The sequence below is a fragment of the Ochlerotatus camptorhynchus genome, unplaced genomic scaffold (assembly GCF_037179485.1).
Source record: "Ochlerotatus camptorhynchus isolate MF236.1 unplaced genomic scaffold, CSIRO-AGI_Acam_v1.1 ptg000443l, whole genome shotgun sequence".
Taxonomy (NCBI): Eukaryota; Metazoa; Arthropoda; class Insecta; order Diptera; family Culicidae; genus Ochlerotatus; species Ochlerotatus camptorhynchus.
The window spans coordinates 3,556,831-3,575,396 of NW_027040929.1; the positions used below are offsets into that span (position 1 = coordinate 3,556,831).

The window sequence follows — 18,566 nt, forward strand, 5'->3', positions numbered from 1 at the left end:
TTGCAATGGAGAGTATGTTCTTTTCCTCCCAGCGCAAACTGAATTAAGCATTTAATGCTTTTTTTTATTATTTCACCACAGTTACTGTCTTCACCAATGCCCGAAGGGTCAATTGTTCGATCAAATGAATAGTACGTGCATGCCGTTCGTTAGGATGCTCTGCAATGAGTCATACTGCTCCTTCATGGGGCCGATTACGATCACCAACGAGACACAGTTTGTTCCGGTACCGATCCCTTATCCGTCCGACCACGTTCCACCGAGAAGCAGATGCCAATATACACCTGCAGAGCTAGAGGAGTTGAAGAAACTGTTGAACTTTTCCAATAAGACATTCGAGGAATTCATCGAGGGGATCAAAAAACTCAATTCATCCATGGAAAATATCGTTATACAGTTGAATAGTTCACACGGGCCACTCGGTGAAGGTAGCGATGCAGCAATTAGACACCACGACGAGTTGGACAAGTTTGGCAATAAACTAGGGCTTTTAGAGCAAATCCTCAAAACACTTGATGGACTTGTTGACAAAGTGCTAGGTACGGGTTAGGGACCGCTAGGATAGATAGAATCGAGTCGTCGTTGAGATTGATGATTTGTGATGTTATTTGTTTTTAAAAGTAAAATACAATAAACGTATGCTACCGGCGACAGGTATTAAAACGTTAATTTTAGTCACCGTTCAACTATTTTGAATGATTGTATAGATTTGTCAAGTGTACAAATTATCGTGGTTATTAATAGCTCAAAAACTAGGGAAAAATTCTCTGCACTTCCATGCAAAATCACTGGGGTCGAATTTGCAGCAGAATTCGTTTTGACAACCAAGCAGTTCCAGTCAAAATAGCAAAAAAAAAGTACATTTGAATCGACCTTCTCCGACATTTATGGAACTATGCGACATTGTTCACATTTTTGCTAAAATTCGGCCATTTTGGATCTTTTTAATTTTTTTAAAGGGCGTCATTCAATTTTTCAAAAAAATGTAGCAAGGAAACGACATTTCTAATCGAAATAACGTCTAAGAGAAAGTTGACAATAAAGAAATTTCTGGGAAAAATATTCAAAAAATGTTTTAAGTAATTTCAAGGAAAACAAAATGAAAAATAAATTCCAAAAATCTCAAAATACGCTTATTTGACTTTTGATTTTTTTTCAAAAAGAGCCTATGCAAACTTTCGACACTTGAAAATTAAAAAAAATCTTAACTTTTTGCTTGTACGAAAATTGCCGAATTTTAGCAAAAATGGATATCATTGCCCATAACGAACAATTTCATGCAAATCGGAAAAAGTCGCTTTTTTTCCGATTAGTCATTTGGCGTAAAATTGCTCAATCGGTACGCTAAATTAAAGTGATGGGTTCAAACTAACTAAAAGTGACTATCGAATCTTGAATGTGAAAGGGCTTGAGATTAATCTCATGATTTCTACTCAGTAACCAAAAACGGGCGCTCTAAGGTCATCGGACCAGTCATATCCCAACACATAACTTATGATCGAGTTGCTGCTATAACCATACAAACCCGATAACAGCAACTGCTGAATAAAACACGACGAACAAGCAATGTGAGCATGAGTAGAGAGCCACTGATGACCGAGTCCGGAGATCCAGTATTTTGTATCGGTGCTGGCAAATTCCTTAAGGTCATCTGGGAGGAGGTGTGGCATTGTTAATTTGATTCCCGTTCTTACAAGCTACCTAGCATACCTCCAGATACCTCTTGTCACACGAAGGACATTTTTGTTAGTGGGAAGTATGATATAGATCTGAATTCACTTTGGAAAGTAATGCGATCTTTAAAAGCATGGTAAGCAAATGATGCGAGGATGCGACCCTATCAACTCAGTAATGTAAAGGAGCTTGGGAAAAAAACTGTGATCTTCTATTCAGTGAGCAAAATCGGTTGACACTATACAACAAATCCTCTTACATCACAACAAGCCACTGTGACCGACGATTAATCACGGAGACATGCAGCTACCAAAAAGCATTTTATATGTTTAGTAATCTTTTCCAAAGAAAATGAAATCATGCATGATGCACGATCGCTATTCCGGCTTCTATTTTCTCCCTCAAAACGAATCATGTATTAAAAAAAAAGCAAAAAACACATACACACCGAGCCGCACGAACTGAACAATAGATCACAAACTTTCGAGGTTATCCCATAATGTAGCTAAAGGAAAACAATCACAGTTGTAATAAATTTATTTAATTTTGTTTAAACTGGAATTACTCATGTAACCACGCAGCCCGTTAAAAGCCCGATAAGGACCCTTTTTTGCAATATAAGGGTAATACAGGTTTACGTCAAACGTAACTGTCACTTTTGACTTCCGTTGGTCCTCCACGAGCATAGTCCAGCGTCTTGTAGATAGTCAAATTCGTGCGGCGGCGAATTTTATTCTTTGATGTTCCCATATAATTTCAAACAAGTTCTTCATGCTTTGTCTTTGTAAGTAAAGCTCAAGTGATAGTAGTTAGGTTAGCGAATTCTGAATAGTTTTCCAATAGTCTAGCTCTCACGGACAAACATGAAATTATTTGATTGTGGATGAGTGCGAGACGAGTATTGCTTCGTTTCTAATCGAAATATATGACTCGTAAATCATATTAGTTATCTCCGTGCACCAATAGTGTCTTGTGCCATTTAATCCTGTTTGAAAAAAAAAAATGGATGCCTTCCCTGGGAAGGATTGTTATTTCGACACCCATTGTTACTAGAGACCGGGTATACCCTCTGCATCTCCACTGTTGTCACGGGAAGGACGTTTTTCTTAGTAAGAAGGATTAATTAGATCTGCATTCACATTGAAAAGTGATGCGATCTTGCGATAAACTCAGTAATGTAAGGGGGTTTGGGTTCTAACCCACGATCTGCTGCTCAGTAAGTCAAAACGGTCGCTCTAAGGCCACCGCACCCCTTACATTACAATAAGCTACGACCGACGATCGTTCATTATCGGTTACAAGAAGCTATTAACATTAAAATCAATCGCAACAAAAGCAAACGGTTTAGCAAATGCATTATTCGTGTGAGAACTGCTGACATCCGAAATGATCCAATTTTACGATTCAAGTAAGTGTTCGCAGTTTTGTTTCTTAAGCCTAAGCAACACACATGGTCTATAATAGTTAATATAAAATTTGTATGACTGGATTATGTTTTAAAGAAGTTTACTCATCATAATTATATGAAATTGTGTTACTTGGGTTATGACAGTTTCGCACATCGTATATCAAAATTTTCTCTACTTCATAATGTCTAACGACAATCCACAAATGTCAGTTATTGTTCGCTTGTTTTGCCTTGCCATCTTTTTGATGGTATGACTCTCAACGTGCTAACCGACATTGGAGGATGTGACTGATTGCATGAACATTATTTACTACCCACTGTTGGTACTCTGTTATTGCCAGCTCAGCTGTAATTACACAGAGAACCAATAGACGATGCTTGGAACCAGAATTCACCCTCAATGTTTAAAAACTGGTGATCTCAAACTAGACAATTCCAGCGCTGCGCCCGAACGCAGATAAAAAGGAATGGGTTAGACTGTGTAGACGTGACACTTGCTTTGATGGCCAAAGAGTCCTCCTCATCCACGAGGAATCACTGGGATGTTAGTTAAAAGGCTTAAGCCCCTTTTTAATCCTTGAGTTGTTGTTGTTACCATGTAGTCATATTAACAAATAAAACGAATCTTGAATGTGGAATGATGTAAGCAAAAATGGGCGCTTTAATGTCACCGAGCCCCTCATATCACACCAAACCGTTATTCGAGTTGTTGAAACCATTCAAACTAGGCAGCGACGACCATGACAAGTTTCGCAAAATACATGATAACCAAGCGATCTGAAAAAAAATCTCTTTATTATGAAAGGATCTGGAACCACGTTTTCTGCTTCTGTAAGCAAGCCACTGCAACCGACGATCTTTCAAGTCCGAAAACTAAAAGCTTCGAAAAATCACATACGCCTTCGTTAAGTTCCACTTTCACGCGGCGTTCAATGTTTCGATTTGCTCTTTACGCATTGTTCAGATTTGGTTAAACAAGCAATTCAAATGAAATTACATTCTCGAAAGCAGTCAATTATGTATCCCAAACTGGATCAAGCATGTGTCCTATTTTACTAAACATTCCGAAGCGTTCCGCCCAACATCTATCAGTTACGATTTTCTTTTCTACAATAGTAGCCTGGGATAGATCTTAATGTCTTTTCTTCCACAAGACTCAGCTTCGGACAAGATCCCGTGCGATCGAGGGATAACCTTGTAACGTGGTTACAGATGTCCGATATTACCCTAAAAACTATCTAATTGGAAAAGAACCTTCACTTGCATGCAAGAGTCCGCATTCTTAGTCTCTAATCCACCCAAGCTGCGAAACGCCAAAGGGGTTCTGTTAGCGATTTTCGATTTTCGATAAAAGGAGGGGTCTTCCATAAATTACTCTTCTCGCAATTTAAAACACGAAAACTACCGAATGAGTGGTCGTCGGGTTCGTTCTTGGGGTTAAAGCATACCCTCATCTGCATGAGCCGTTCTTTATTAGTTTGATCAGCAAACAGGTCATACGCTATTTTAAAGTTTGTAATAAATTGTCAGCAGTTAAAGTTAGTGGTATAAAAAAAGTACTAGTAGGTGGAGTAGGTCAGTGGTGTAGACAGAAGGTGATACCTCTGAAAAGTAAGCGCCATTGTGAAGTTGTGCGAACAATTACCCAACCAACTATTGTTTTCTCGACTAGTCAGAATTACGCCAAGACTGAGTGTCGGTTGGCATTGTGAAGAACAATAAACATTGTAAAGCTACACAGTTGTAACCAGAGGTAATTATAACTGGTCTGCGACAACATATATGCATATAGCAGAACCTAATTTCGTTTGAAATTCATTCGAAGAACTCCTTCGAACGAAGGTGCCACCCCTAGGTTAAACCTTCCACGGGACACGTCGAAGTGGCATCCACGAGCGACAGCAGGATGCATTCCCGAAACATACCGTTTTGGCCGTGTGCAACATTCGACGAAACGGGGCGACACGTGTGCGACGTCTGCATGAGTTGTGTGACACGTGTGCGCCAACTGGTGGAAACGATCAATTCCGGTAGCCAAGTGACGAACCACCCAGCCAACTAGCTGACTGTTCGCTTTATCCATAGTAGAACCCTCGCTCGGCTCTAGAGGGCCACCACTAGCGAAGCAAACACGTGTTAGGTGAATCACCGCGCATGCCACCCCCACAAGTAAGTGCACTTGCGTCGACGCATCGTTGGACTACGAGGGATTACGAGGGACGCCTCCACCGACGAGTTGCAGTAGGGCAAGTAGAAACAATTGAATAAAAAAACAATCGAACCATGTGTACAAAAACTAATGTTAAGCACAAAAACATGTAAGAAAATGCATTAATTGCACGTATACACTGTTCTAAATTTCCGGAAATGTCGTCCATGGGCAGAATAAACCAAATAGCGCTATGAAGTAGAAAATCAGATTATGATAGTTTTTCTTGATCGCAAGGCAACTCCCTAGCTTAAATGTATGAGATCGGTTTATGCAGATACGGTTTTTGTTTCGCTACCTTAGTATAGGCTCTAGACATGGAAAACCTTCAAAGGAAACTGAGTCTACCCTTAAGTTGTTGTAAGTTCCGCTTTGTTTCGGTAACTCTTACCGTGAGATTGGTGTGGAAACTTTCGGTCGTGGGTCGACGGTTGATGACTCGCCTTGAGGTCTCCCAGCTGGGCACGGGATTCAAAGAGAGATTCTAAACACGCTCCTTCACGGCAAGGAAAAGACACTTGCCTGGCGCTTAAGTGAAGGTTGTATCCGGCACCCACCATTTTCTTCTCCTACTCCCGTTACAACCTCCAGGAAACAAACGGATTGTTTTAAACTGAAACAAGCTCGCCAAATACAATCACCATGACAGCACCAACACAACCTTAAACAAATTTTGGAAAATTTCGAAAAGAAAGAAAAGGACAAAATATACAGAACCACATAAAAGCACATATGCATGGCACATGGCACTCTTCCTAATGCAAAACCCACCACCATCAAACTCTTTGAATCACAATACATTATAAACAGCATTTTATAAAATACGATTACGATGATTAAGAAACGATTGATCAATTTGATACGCAACTTGCCGCCAAGTTCATTAAAAATAGCACATATTGTGACTCCGAGTCTTGTCACCATTTACAAGGCATAAAAAGTAACAAGGACTAAAATGTGTTCCTTTGATTGCTGCAAAATTCTGTTCACCAAGTTTGAAGTTGTGTGGACTAGGGTTTCGGAGGTAGATCTTATACCAGTAACGCACCACGAAAAGGTGATCTACCAGCGTTACTGGTAATTTGAGGATGTGATTTTTTTTTCCTGGATTTGTTATCCGTCCATCTTGTTTTCCGTGCTGAGCACCAATGGCTATCGACGCCAGGGTGGCAGCTTCCACACCTGGACCCTACCACCTATTGACCCATCAAGCTCATGAACCGGGGACCAATGGCTTTACTTCCCTTCCGAAAGAAAGCGTGATCAGAGATGTTATGCCTCAGAACATCCCGGCGGCGCCGACTGGGATTGAACCCAGGCCTGCTGGGGTGTGAGGTAATGTGACTGATTGCAAGGATTAATTTAAAAAAAATAGTAAAAATAATACAAATATAACAATTTGATCCTGGGGAAAAAAAAGATGCTAGCTATCTTGAAAAAATCGGATTTTCAAATGTTTGCGTTGCAAAACTGGTGTAACTTTAAACGTGAAAAACACTGTTTATAAAATAAACATTGAGTAGTTATGGAATGTTGTTTAAAGTAAAAAAGAACAAAACTGTGCAATTTCTGGAAAACATCGACTGTCCCCTCGGGTCTCAGGGTTGTTTTAAATCTGTTATGTATACTTTAACAGATAATAAAAAAAGGTATATAATGCATTGACGCATTAATAATACATATATGAATTGGTAAAACATTTTCAACGTGATGGCCACAAATTTCATGAAAATAAATAAATGTTTTAACAAATGCTGTAATTTTCATTCAATATGACAATTTAGTTCCTGGGACTATCACATATTTAACCGATTGATTCACTTTGCAATTAATTTATAAGTTTTAATGTGATGAATTTGAAGATAAATACCACATACCATATCACCATACGTTGAATAAACTTTGGTTGAATCAGATCATTGATCACACTTGGAAAACGGCAGAGTGCCATTGACAACGGTAATCAAAACAATTCCGCAAAAAGTTTCACGTCGTGGCTTTAGCAATATATGAGTGCTAGACTAAGCATTTTCTACCTGTCTATACCGTTAGCAGCAAAAAAAAAAAAAAAACGAGTATAACTATGTGAAATAAAGTAAACTACAAACCCTCCAACGTGATCCAGTACCAAACAACACCCACCGTTTCCAATGATAACGGAAGCAACTTTTGCCGGAAAGTTTATGTAAAAACTTTCCCTCGAGAACGACGACGACGACGAGCAGCCTATAACAGCGGTGTGATGCTTTCACATCAACTTTTCCGCTGTGGGTCTGCCAACGAACGTAATGAAGGGTATTCTGTCTCACGAGAACCACCAACGGGAACGCTAGGACATTAACCCGTAAAGAACCAGGCTGATGGACAATTTTAGTTGGTTTGTTCTCAGTGGCAAGTTAACGATTCGGGCTGACATAATCGTTCATTTTTATAATCACTCAAAATGTTCAACTATTTTCCTCAAATTTTTGATATAGGGTATACGTCCCTAACCTCGGTCTAATATGCAGCCATCGATTACGTTTTTAATCATAACTCATCAATGAATTTACCTGCAAACGATATTCTACTGCTAAATGGTATGCTTAGATATGCTTATCATGTCGTTTGCTATCAGAAACCACGAAAAGTTGAAAAACTTACTTTTTTTAAGACAATAACTCACGAGGGAAATGTATGTAATATGGGTCTATTGTCCCCAAATTGGGTCTATTTATGGATGCAGCTTCGTCCTATCTTGTTTGATCCTCAAAAAAACGCTCTTGGTAACGTTTTCTGATGTATTTTTTTTTATCACTATCACTGTTAACTTAATGCTCTTCATTCCTCAAAACATTTCTTAGAGAAAATTTTACGAAAACTACATTAAATCACTCAATTTAAAAATTAAAAATTAAAAATTTCGCTTATCGTCTTTTGACCGCAGAATATCTAAATCAGAACATTGTGATGTTCATTATACAGGTTTGGCAGAAAAAATCTCCCTTCCTGTTCGTTCCTTATCATCCAAATGCAAAACAACATTGTTGACGTTACTCTTATTGCTATATGCTGTCAAATGAATTTCATGGGCCATAGTTAGGAACATAGAAAAGAAATGTGTCCCTAAAGTTGGGTCCATGTTTTACTTGTGAAAACGTTGTTAAACAATTAAAATAAACATAAAATATTCAAACAGCAACTGTAAGTTTTACGTCTAGTGTGTATTATCAGGTAATTCCAATCAATAAATGCCATAATCAGGCCATTTGATGATCGTCAGTCAACCTTCCCATCTTAACCTTATAAGTCATGGCGGCTAAAAACTCCGAACATTGTGATATTCTCAACCAGTTTTATTACTTACGAGAGCTGAAAATGTATTGAAATGTTGTGATATAAATTGATTTGTGTGTGGTACACATTTATCAACCATCAGTGATCAATATTTTCCTTATTTTTTGTGTAATATTCCTTAATTAATTATTTATTTGCGTGATAGGCCGAATGAAAGGACTAGACCCACATTACATACCGTAACCCTACCACCTTGATTCAAAAGTTTAGCACCTTTTCGGTCCTGGCTATTTACGGGTTAATCATTTTCTTTATCGGCAAAGTAAACTCTTTCAAACACCATTTCTCTCATTTAAGAGCTCTGACGGGTTCCCCGGATGATGGCGAAGATCTTGAGTGGGATAGTATTTTTTGCTTCGAGATATGCTGAAAATCACAAACGATAGAAAGTTTCTCACTCCTATCAAACCTCTAGTACAAGCGATAACATTATCAGCATTTGAATGGCTAGTGCTGTGACGATCAATACCAAAGAATAATTTATCGTAGTACTGCAAATCCGTGGCTTCGATCAAAGAATTAATTCTCGTGAAACATTTGAAAATACTGATACCGTTACGCAGGTATAAAATACTGATCTGTTAGGCAACAATTAATGCGAACACACTTAGATACCTCATACTAAATAAGGCTGGTAGGTTACTGTTTTAGCAGAAACACCTAGGTTAAAATTAATGTAGAATGTTTTGTATGTCGAACTAATAATAAGTTAAAACATTACTTCTAAAATCAATCTTTGATTTTTCACCCTGGCACATATTCAGTATAAGCATAATTTGGGCATAATGTTTCAACTAACTCATTACATCTTATTGTTTGTAGCATGTTTGTTCCCTTCTGATCGATTGACCTGTACTTTCCTGTACTCCGTTGGGCCTTGGAATTCAACAGTTATTTTTTCGTTGGGATCCATTTCAACACTCCAAGTAGCTCTATCATGTGCTCACACACATATTCACGTGTTAATAGTACACACCAAAAAATACTGAATTTTACTGGCGATGTGCATGCATGCAAATATTTATACATGTAAACTTCCTTTTCACGTAAACTAGCAACTTGCAAGAAATGTTGCAAACAAAAGTGGACAGTTGTATACAATATATGGGATATTGCATGACATGTCTCATAAATTTACACGATCTATAATCTAAAATTGTATGATATATGACACTCCATTTATGTGCATCATAGTAACGGAAATTTACACTACTTTTTTTAGCTGTGTAGGCACACAATTAGCCGTTGCACCCGATCGAATAAAGTTGTCAAATTGCCATCACAATCGACAGAAGTAAAATCACCCATCACCAAGTAAACTGCGCGAAAGCAAAGCATCAGAGCATTTCCAGCCCAAAATGCAAACCGGTTGGGCATGAGAGTTTCCGAGTTGAATGAAACATGAATGAAACATTCCATTGGAAACGCACATGATTTTCAGCCATAATCAAAATTCATGAAATTCATCTGAATTTCACATAACATTTATGCGATCACATTAATTTTATATTATTTTTTACGGCCTCATAATATTCATATGTTTTTGTGATGGGATTTGCTGCTAAGTGATCACAGGAATGGATTTCATCCATTAGATATGTGATATTTTTTTTGAGTTTCCATTTTTCATTTAAATATATTTTTTTCTCAAGAGTTTCTTTTAAAAAAGGCCTATTCAAAAAAGTGATTACATACTTTCAAAAAACTCATAACATAAAGTTGTAGATAATTAAACGTTCTTTGAAAAAAAAAAAAAATATTTGTCTTCAAATAGATATACTTCTACTAGCTGAAGTTACGCAAGGAATTGTATAACGTATAATCTTATTGTATGTATACGTCATTTGGTTCAAGGGTCCAAATTTTGCATAATTCGTACGATGTCGGCGTGTATTTATATTTCGTAGATGCCTAGATGGAGTATATAAATATAAGGATGACAATAGTTCTATTGAATCAATGCGATGTGATACGACATCGTTAACGAATTAAATCATAACACATTCACGACGCTCTTTTACTGTTGTAGAATATTTATGAGCATACATCGAGCTGTGTAAGATGGCAGAGGGAATACAGTCCAACCTATCTTGCGGAGTGCATACAATAGAAACTGCTTTTGAACGGAGACCAAACTATGCTGCAATATTCTAATATCGACCTTATATAAGCAATGTACAATGTTTTTATCGTATACGGATTATGAAAATTGTAGCAGAATCGTTTTATGAAACCAAGCATGCTGCTAGCTCTGTTAATAATTGTGTTATAATGATCGGTGAAAGTAAGTTTTAAGTCTAAGATAACACTTTATCACACTTTTATACGTTCTGGGTATGTTTCGTTTTAAACTAAAGGTAATTGAGTTACATTTGCTTACATTTAATTGTAGCAAGCTTTTGTGGCACCAAGTACGGAATATCTGTATTTCCTGTTTGAATGTGTTAATGTATTCGGTATCTTTTATTTCAAAAAAAAGTTTAGTGTCGTCAGCATAGATTAAAACTTTCAATTCTTAATAATGAAAGAGATGTCATTGACGAATAGAATAAATAAAAGGGGTCCTAAATGGAAGCCTTGAGGAACTCCCGAAGTGACATCAATGGGATTTGATGTCTTTCCTTTGTATTTTACTATCTGATGGCGATTAGTTAAATTTGATTCAAGTCTTTTGAGGAGTGCGGAATGGCTTCCCATTTTTTGAAGTTTAATGAGACGCCTCGGTATGTCAATTCGATCATACGCTTTGCTGAAATCTGTATACAAAACTTCTACATGGTTTTCGTTATCTATTCAAAAAGTAATTAATAAATTCGAGCCAATTCGTAGTTGTTGAACGGTTAAAAAAACCCATGTTACATAGTAGTTATTCAGCTTTAAATTGTAGAAACAGTTTTTTATTTACAATCGCCTCGAGAAGTGACATATTTTTTAGTAAAATAATAACTTATTTGTATGCAAAATTGTGGATAAATTTGCTCATAAATACTTTTTTCCTGAATACAGCCCTCAAGTTAATGCGAATTTTAAATATAATAATAATGAATTTTCAACATTCAAGACCATTTTCAAATGATAGTCGCCATGTTCAGCAACAAAATGTGTTTTCCATGATTGTATATTGTTCGGGAGCAGCGTGAATACCACCCACCCAAGGATACAACCCTGGGTAGACAAACTCTCTATTCTCTGCGACGGACATCAAGAGAAGATACACATCATCGATCGGTTTGGAGAGATCTTTGGCGTCATGGATTCATGATTACGGGTGATCGGGTAGATGTAGGAAATTAGAAAAGGAGTTACAATCTGCCTAGTATGGTAAACGGATCCTAGAGCCCTACTTGGGCGCCAATATCGAATGTTTTATGTATAAATATAAATAAGTTGTGCGTTAAATAAAATTTGTTTAGTGTGAAGTGTCAGTGTTATGTAAAACCCGTGTTTTGTGTAACCAACGATGGCCGAAACATTCCCGTAAGGCACCATGAAGGACAGGATATTGGATGGACCCCATTTTCACCGGGCAAAATATATGTTCAACCAGAGGCTTTTACCCCCTTTCGATGTTTTGGGTTGGATGGAAAAGGCCCCAACATTATGGGATTTCACTGGTTCAGTTTTACATTACAAATTACAAACAATTCATTCTCAGATATGGTGGCTGTAAGACTTGCCCGTTTTGGCGCAGTGGAAGAGAAACAAGTTTATAAGTAAATACTCTCCGTTTAAGGAAATTATGAAAAATATTGAGTTTTCACAAACACGGACAAGACTTTTTTTTAAACAAAATGATACACCTTTTGCTTGTGTACTACTCACATACACCTTGATTGATTCGTCGGTATCACACCTTGATTGATTCGTCGGTATCACACCTTGATTGTTACATACACCCTGCATGATTCGTCTATTTGACAGAACGATTTTCACATACGTCAAATCAGATACACCGGTTTTTGTTTTGCAGTGAAGATACGTCTCTAGAAACTTGCGGTCCGAACAGTGGGATCTTCTTTAGCAAGCGCTTTGTCTTTCTTCTTCTCGTCGTACACTACCTTGGCTGACATCTGATGTAGTTCGTGATGTCGTTTTAATTCTTCCTTCTCAGCATCATCTCTGGGTGGCTACATCTAAAACATATTTATAATATTTATGTTTAAGTCAAGAATATTTAACAAAACATACCTAACAGTAGTACATTTCAACAGTCCCGTTAAAATCCATTTTGTATCTATTTAGAAACAACTTGGCGCATCTGCAGTTTGTTAATGGTTGCTTTGGTTTTTCACATACGACGCTTTACTGTGAGCGTATCTGCAGTTTTTGTGTTGCCATCAAATTTTAACAATTAAGTCATTTTGACAATAAAAGGGTATATCAACCCCATTTTAAAAACAATGAAAGAAGATTAAATAGGACGTTCATTAAATATATTTTCCATAATTCATTTATATTCGGTTAGAAGCAAAATATCGATTTGTTTATTTTTGCGACTCACGTCCTTTCGAAAAGTTATGCTTGATTTGAAGTTTATATGGACATTACTATTGATAAAATAATATATGATTATGACTAAAGATGATTCTATTCACCAAGAAGTGATATATCGGTTTTTTTTATGGAGCCAGTACAATCTATAGAGCACCGATTTGTACTGTAACCACCCAAGTAACCAAAAGTTCCACATTCAACGATAAAGCTCACTTCAAAGTTTCATAAAGTTCAAATAAAGCTCCGACAGAACTTTCAAGTTCCATAAAGTTCAAATAAAGTTCCGACAGAACTTTCAAGTTCAAAAAAAGTTCCAAAAAGCATCCCTAAGCACTTCTTAGGAACTTCAGGCAAAGCTGAAAGCATGGCCACAGCCAAGATCCGATCAAGTTCCCATCGGAACTTCTTAGCAACTTTTAAGTATCTTAAAAGTTCCCTGCAGAACTTCTTAGCAACTTGACGGTTTCTAAACAGGTCCGTCATAGCCCATGAAGCAATCCGCACAAATCTTTTTTAGGAGCAAACATTAATGTAAGTAAGGCTCAAATAAATCATAATTCAAATATTTATGCAGTACATCAATATTCCATCCAAGCATAAAAAATTATTGAGCAATTTCCTGGTTTTGAACTCGTGTATTCACCATGCGATCTACGAACGCTAACTACTGCGCCACAAGTGTGGTGGAATACAATGCGGACAAATACAAATTTAAAATTCATCAAGGTGTTGTGTTTTGTATTCACGTCAGTCAGGTGGCACTGAAAGCTCCAGCAGTAGGCGGGACAACAGCTCACATTAATATAGCTTAGATGACGTAGCAGTTCGTGCTGGGGCTTTTTTTAACTAAATATAAAATTGGTGTAGCGAACAAAAACCTTTTTTTTAACTTATTTTCTAAAAGTTCCGTTCAAGTTCCACCAGAAGCTGCTTAGAATGCTCGTTAACTATGGTACCGGAACTTTCAAGTTCCTATAACGACTTAAAAACAAGGCTGCTTAGAATTCTATAGACCATGCTTAAGCCACAAATAGCCGTTTATCAGAACTTTTGGTTACGTGGGCAGGTATGGCAAATCATGTACATTCATTTGCCTCTAACTTTTTTGATCAACAGAATTCCGTTTAATTATGTGTGTAGCTTTTGTAGAATTTAACAAAAGCTACAACTTTTTTGAATATCTTCCTACCACTTGTGTTCAGTGAATGTAAATTAGTTCGTCATGCATCAACGGTACAGATTGGAAATACTCAAAAAAGTTTTAACTAATATCAAAGTCTACAAAAGCTACAAACATTATTTTACGGAATTGTGTAGATGGAAAAAGTTAGAGGCAAATGAATGCAAATGGCACGAATCGAATGATTTGCCATTCCTGACTGTAATTGAAAAAAAAAATGAAATGTAACCCATACATATTATTGCAGATTTGGAAAGTACTATACATTTACTATACAAAGTGATCAAGAGTTTTTTATTTGAGCACACTGAAAAAAAAAATCCATATGTTTCATGTACATTTTTTTACCAATGTAACTGTAACATGTAAATTAGAATACGTGTATAACATTTAACCTAATTTGTTAATAGTAGCCCAATGCAAAAAGTGGGCGCTTCGATAAAATGTGTCAAGTTAAGGCATAAGTAAATTCTATGCTTTAACTCAAGGGACCACAATATAGTCAAACGTGGTTAGATTTTTCTGTCATATGAAAAAAAAAGTACCAGTCGCACAATGTATTGGGAATTTATCATATCATATCATATCAACGGAACATCCCAACGAATTCAATCGGAAGTTCACATCTAACGGGACTTCAACAATGTGTAAAACTTAACAAAGAAACCAAAACAATATTCTTCAAGAGTCTCGTATCATGTTAGATTTACTTCCTCTTACGAGGTTTCGGACAGTGCATTTTCGTATTTGTTGAACGCATCGTTAAGTATATTTTTGACTATTTCAAAGGTTTAGAACTCTTAACATCTTTTTGAAGATGATCTTTCCAATTGTCATTCAGTATCAGCAATCGGCATTATATAGGTTGTAGTTGCAAACAAGTTCAACTGGGTTCTTTGAGGGGATTTAGGTAACCGTATATTTGTAATATACGTTAAAATATAACTGAAAATTACATCAAAATTGGAGCACTGGAACTATTTCACATAAGTGCGATTACATTAGCAAATATCACCATCCTAGCGCCCCTCAGTGGAACTTTGTATGGGAGAGAGTTGTCAATTTGTTAGTTTAGTGTCAAACAGAGAAGTTATTATTTTGCTTTAAACCTTGATTTAAAAATTGAGATGAAAGTCTACGGTTTCGAAAAAAAAATATCGTTGTGCTCAGAAAACGAAGCTCTTTAAATGATGTATAAAATACGATATTTTGTTTCAAAATTAAAGAACCCAATTAGATTGCTCTCGGTGAAAATCTATTTGTTGCCTTTTTTCAGCAAGTATGATTAGTACGTCAAATTAGCCCGAAACAAGTGAAAAATGTTGTGTTTTCTTCACAGCCTTCCTGGATGTCTATGACTAGACACTGAAGAAGTTTGCAAGTAGTAAACTAAATACGTATCTGTTATAGTTTTTTGTGTTAAGTAAATAGTGAAAGAGAATTAGTGAAAGTGAATTAGTGAAATTGAACTAGTGCAAGTGAAAGTGATACATTAGTAGTAGAATTATAAGGAAAAACAGCGTAATAAGATACACTTCCTGGATGCTAAATCTTCTAAGATCATGAAACAACTTCAGAAAATATTATATGATGTGTACACAAAGTACGAAAACCTGTTTTGTCACACTGTCCAAAATTTATAAGAAGACAAAATAATTGTACCAAAAAGAAATGTTTTTTTTTTAATTTGTTTTTGTTAACTTCTTAAGAAGGACATGGCATATATGATTTGAAGAACCCCTTTCATATTAAAATATTGTTTATGGAATTGGAAAGATAATTTTCTTACAGATTATTTTCGATACAGTCCTTAGTTGGTTGGATGGAAGCCCAACGAGTCCCACTAAGAAAATGCCGGGCAGTGGAAGATGGATTGTATCTTCCTCTGAACGTCTTTGTTTTCTTTAAAATTGTCGTCATCATTTTCACAGAACTTAATACATAATTGCTTTAAATCGGTTCTGGGAACTCAAAATATCCATGAAATTGAAAAAGTGACTATGTGTTCCGCTTCCTATGTCTCACGACAAACAAATTATGCTCTCAACACTTTTTTTTATAAGTTCTTGTTTTCACCGAAAGAGGCTGAATCAATCGGTTAGGTTCTATTATATCATATATATATATATATTTTCTCTATGAATGCATCCAAATTCAGAAATCCGCCAACTAGCGGAAGATAACTGTTACTGGACATACTAATCGAATCCCACCAACGACACGCGAGAACAATCGGAAGCTAAGGAACATGACCTATCGTCAAACTACCGCTTTTTCGAATCTAGCATGTTCCACGATAAAGTAGGTTTCCATTTTCTATAAATACCAAAGGCGAGATCCCAGAATCAATCAATGGTGTTTGTTCTAAAGTCAGTGCAATGAGTACACGGGTGAAGTTATTAGCATGCTTCCAGTTCATCTGTCTAGCTCTCGGTCGTCATGTACCCGGAAATAAACGTGTGTTCAGTGAATAATGTTTTTAAAGTATGTAACACTAATTGTACTTTATATTCTTTATGCTCTCAGCGATCATCGTATGTTACGTACAACTGTATTCGGAAATGAACGAGCCATTCAGATCTCAGATGGCTAAATGTGACTACATCATAGTGTGTGACGACACGTGTGATCGAAGCAATCCATTGTTGCCTAATCGGAGCACAAATTCTGGAGACAAACTGTCTCAGTTGAAAGATTCAGCGCAGCATGCCACGTTCATGCTATCAATTGTTGTGAATCCATTCGAGCTTCAAGCCGATAAGGGTGGCGATCAGTTCTGTCACGAAATTGAGCACTGCTTGGATGGAGAGCTGTACGATGGAATCGATTTGGATTTCGATCCAACGATGCTGGATGTGGCCGATCAAGTTGGTTTTGTGGTTTGATTTTTTCCTAACATTTAAATATCATTTGTGTATTTGCGTTTGCTAGACGAACTACGCTCGGTTTTTGAATAAACTGAGAAGACGACTCAATCCTTCCTTCATCATTTCGACTACGATCGGTGCGCAACGAATGGTTCCAGGCCCGATGGTGGATGCCTTTATTGAATCTCTGAATTTTATTGTAATAACGAGAGATGACACTCCATCGAATAAAGATCATGACGAAGAGTTTGTCCTTCGTAAGTATCCACGTTCGGTGATCGACAATATGCTGGACGTTGGATTTCCACCGGAGAAGATTGTTTTGGGACTGCAGACAGCTGGAGTAGTAACGAATCCCTCGTATGAGAAGGAGCAATATTTCAAGAAATGCTCAAAGATTGGTTTGATTCCCTATGGACAGGTAATGCAAATAGCCATTTTTTCTTCGGTGACAAGATGATCTATTAATACCCATTTTTCTCTTCTCTGGATTAAGGTTTGTGAGTTGCGGGACCAAAGTAAGCGATTCTGTAGTTGGCGATACGATCGTCGCTGCTTAATTTTTGACGGTCAATCCAAGGTGGTTTACGATACCTCAGAATCGGCAAAAGAGCGAGCACTCCAGTGTACTAAGCGTAATTTAAAAGGCGTGTCTGTTCTATTGAATCAGGATGATGATGCGGGAATATGTGAAGAAAATAAATTTCCTTTGCTGAATGCAATCGTAGAGGTCTTCGAAAACTATGGTGGTGCAGAGTGTGCGGCAGTAGAACAGGTCGATGACGATAAAACAAGTGTTGACGAGGATCGTCTTTCAAATGATCTAACACGACTGGAGAGAGCAATTGAAAATATCGATAAGGTGACCGGTTTATTGCAAAATATTGTTAGTTTCCTGTTTCGTACAATGGATAAAGTAATTGATATGGTGATTTCATTTACCGGGAAAAAAACTGATAATCCCAAAGACGCAGACGCAGAATTAGATAATGGAGATACCAGTTATGAAGAAGGTAGTGATAATTCGAATGCTTTAGAAAATGTAGAACCTAGTTTAGAATCAGTACATCAGATAGACATGGATTCCATCAAGGATGAATTGCCTAAAAATGTTGCAGATGGTATTGGTATACCGCATCAGGATGCGGTTCTGAATCAAATGTATGATGGCAAGGATGGCTTAGAAGTGATTTAAAGATTTTTTTTTTATTAGTTTAATAAGTTTATACATATTTGATATATTTTTCAGGGTTTGAAACAGTAAAATAAAATAATTTACAACGATTCACAGCGGAGTTTATAACCATTATTTACATCACAAATGACTCAAGAATCTATTACAAATGATATTCCCTCCCCTTGGCTAGTTTTTTAACCTGGACGTTGGTGGGCGGGCCT

At 37.0% G+C, this 18,566-nt stretch overlaps 1 protein-coding gene across 1 annotated transcript; it reads left to right on the plus strand.

Annotated features, from left to right (window-relative positions):
* The first annotated feature begins 184 nt into the window (after nucleotides 1–184).
* On the plus strand, nucleotides 185–18,363 carry LOC135711820 (uncharacterized). Its single transcript, XM_065234774.1, has 4 exons — nucleotides 185–428; nucleotides 16,828–17,168; nucleotides 17,233–17,589; nucleotides 17,665–18,363. Exons 1-4 carry the CDS (start codon nucleotides 185–187, stop codon nucleotides 18,361–18,363), a joined length of 1,641 nt encoding a protein of 546 aa, XP_065090846.1.
* Nucleotides 18,364–18,566: the final 203 nt, after the last annotated feature.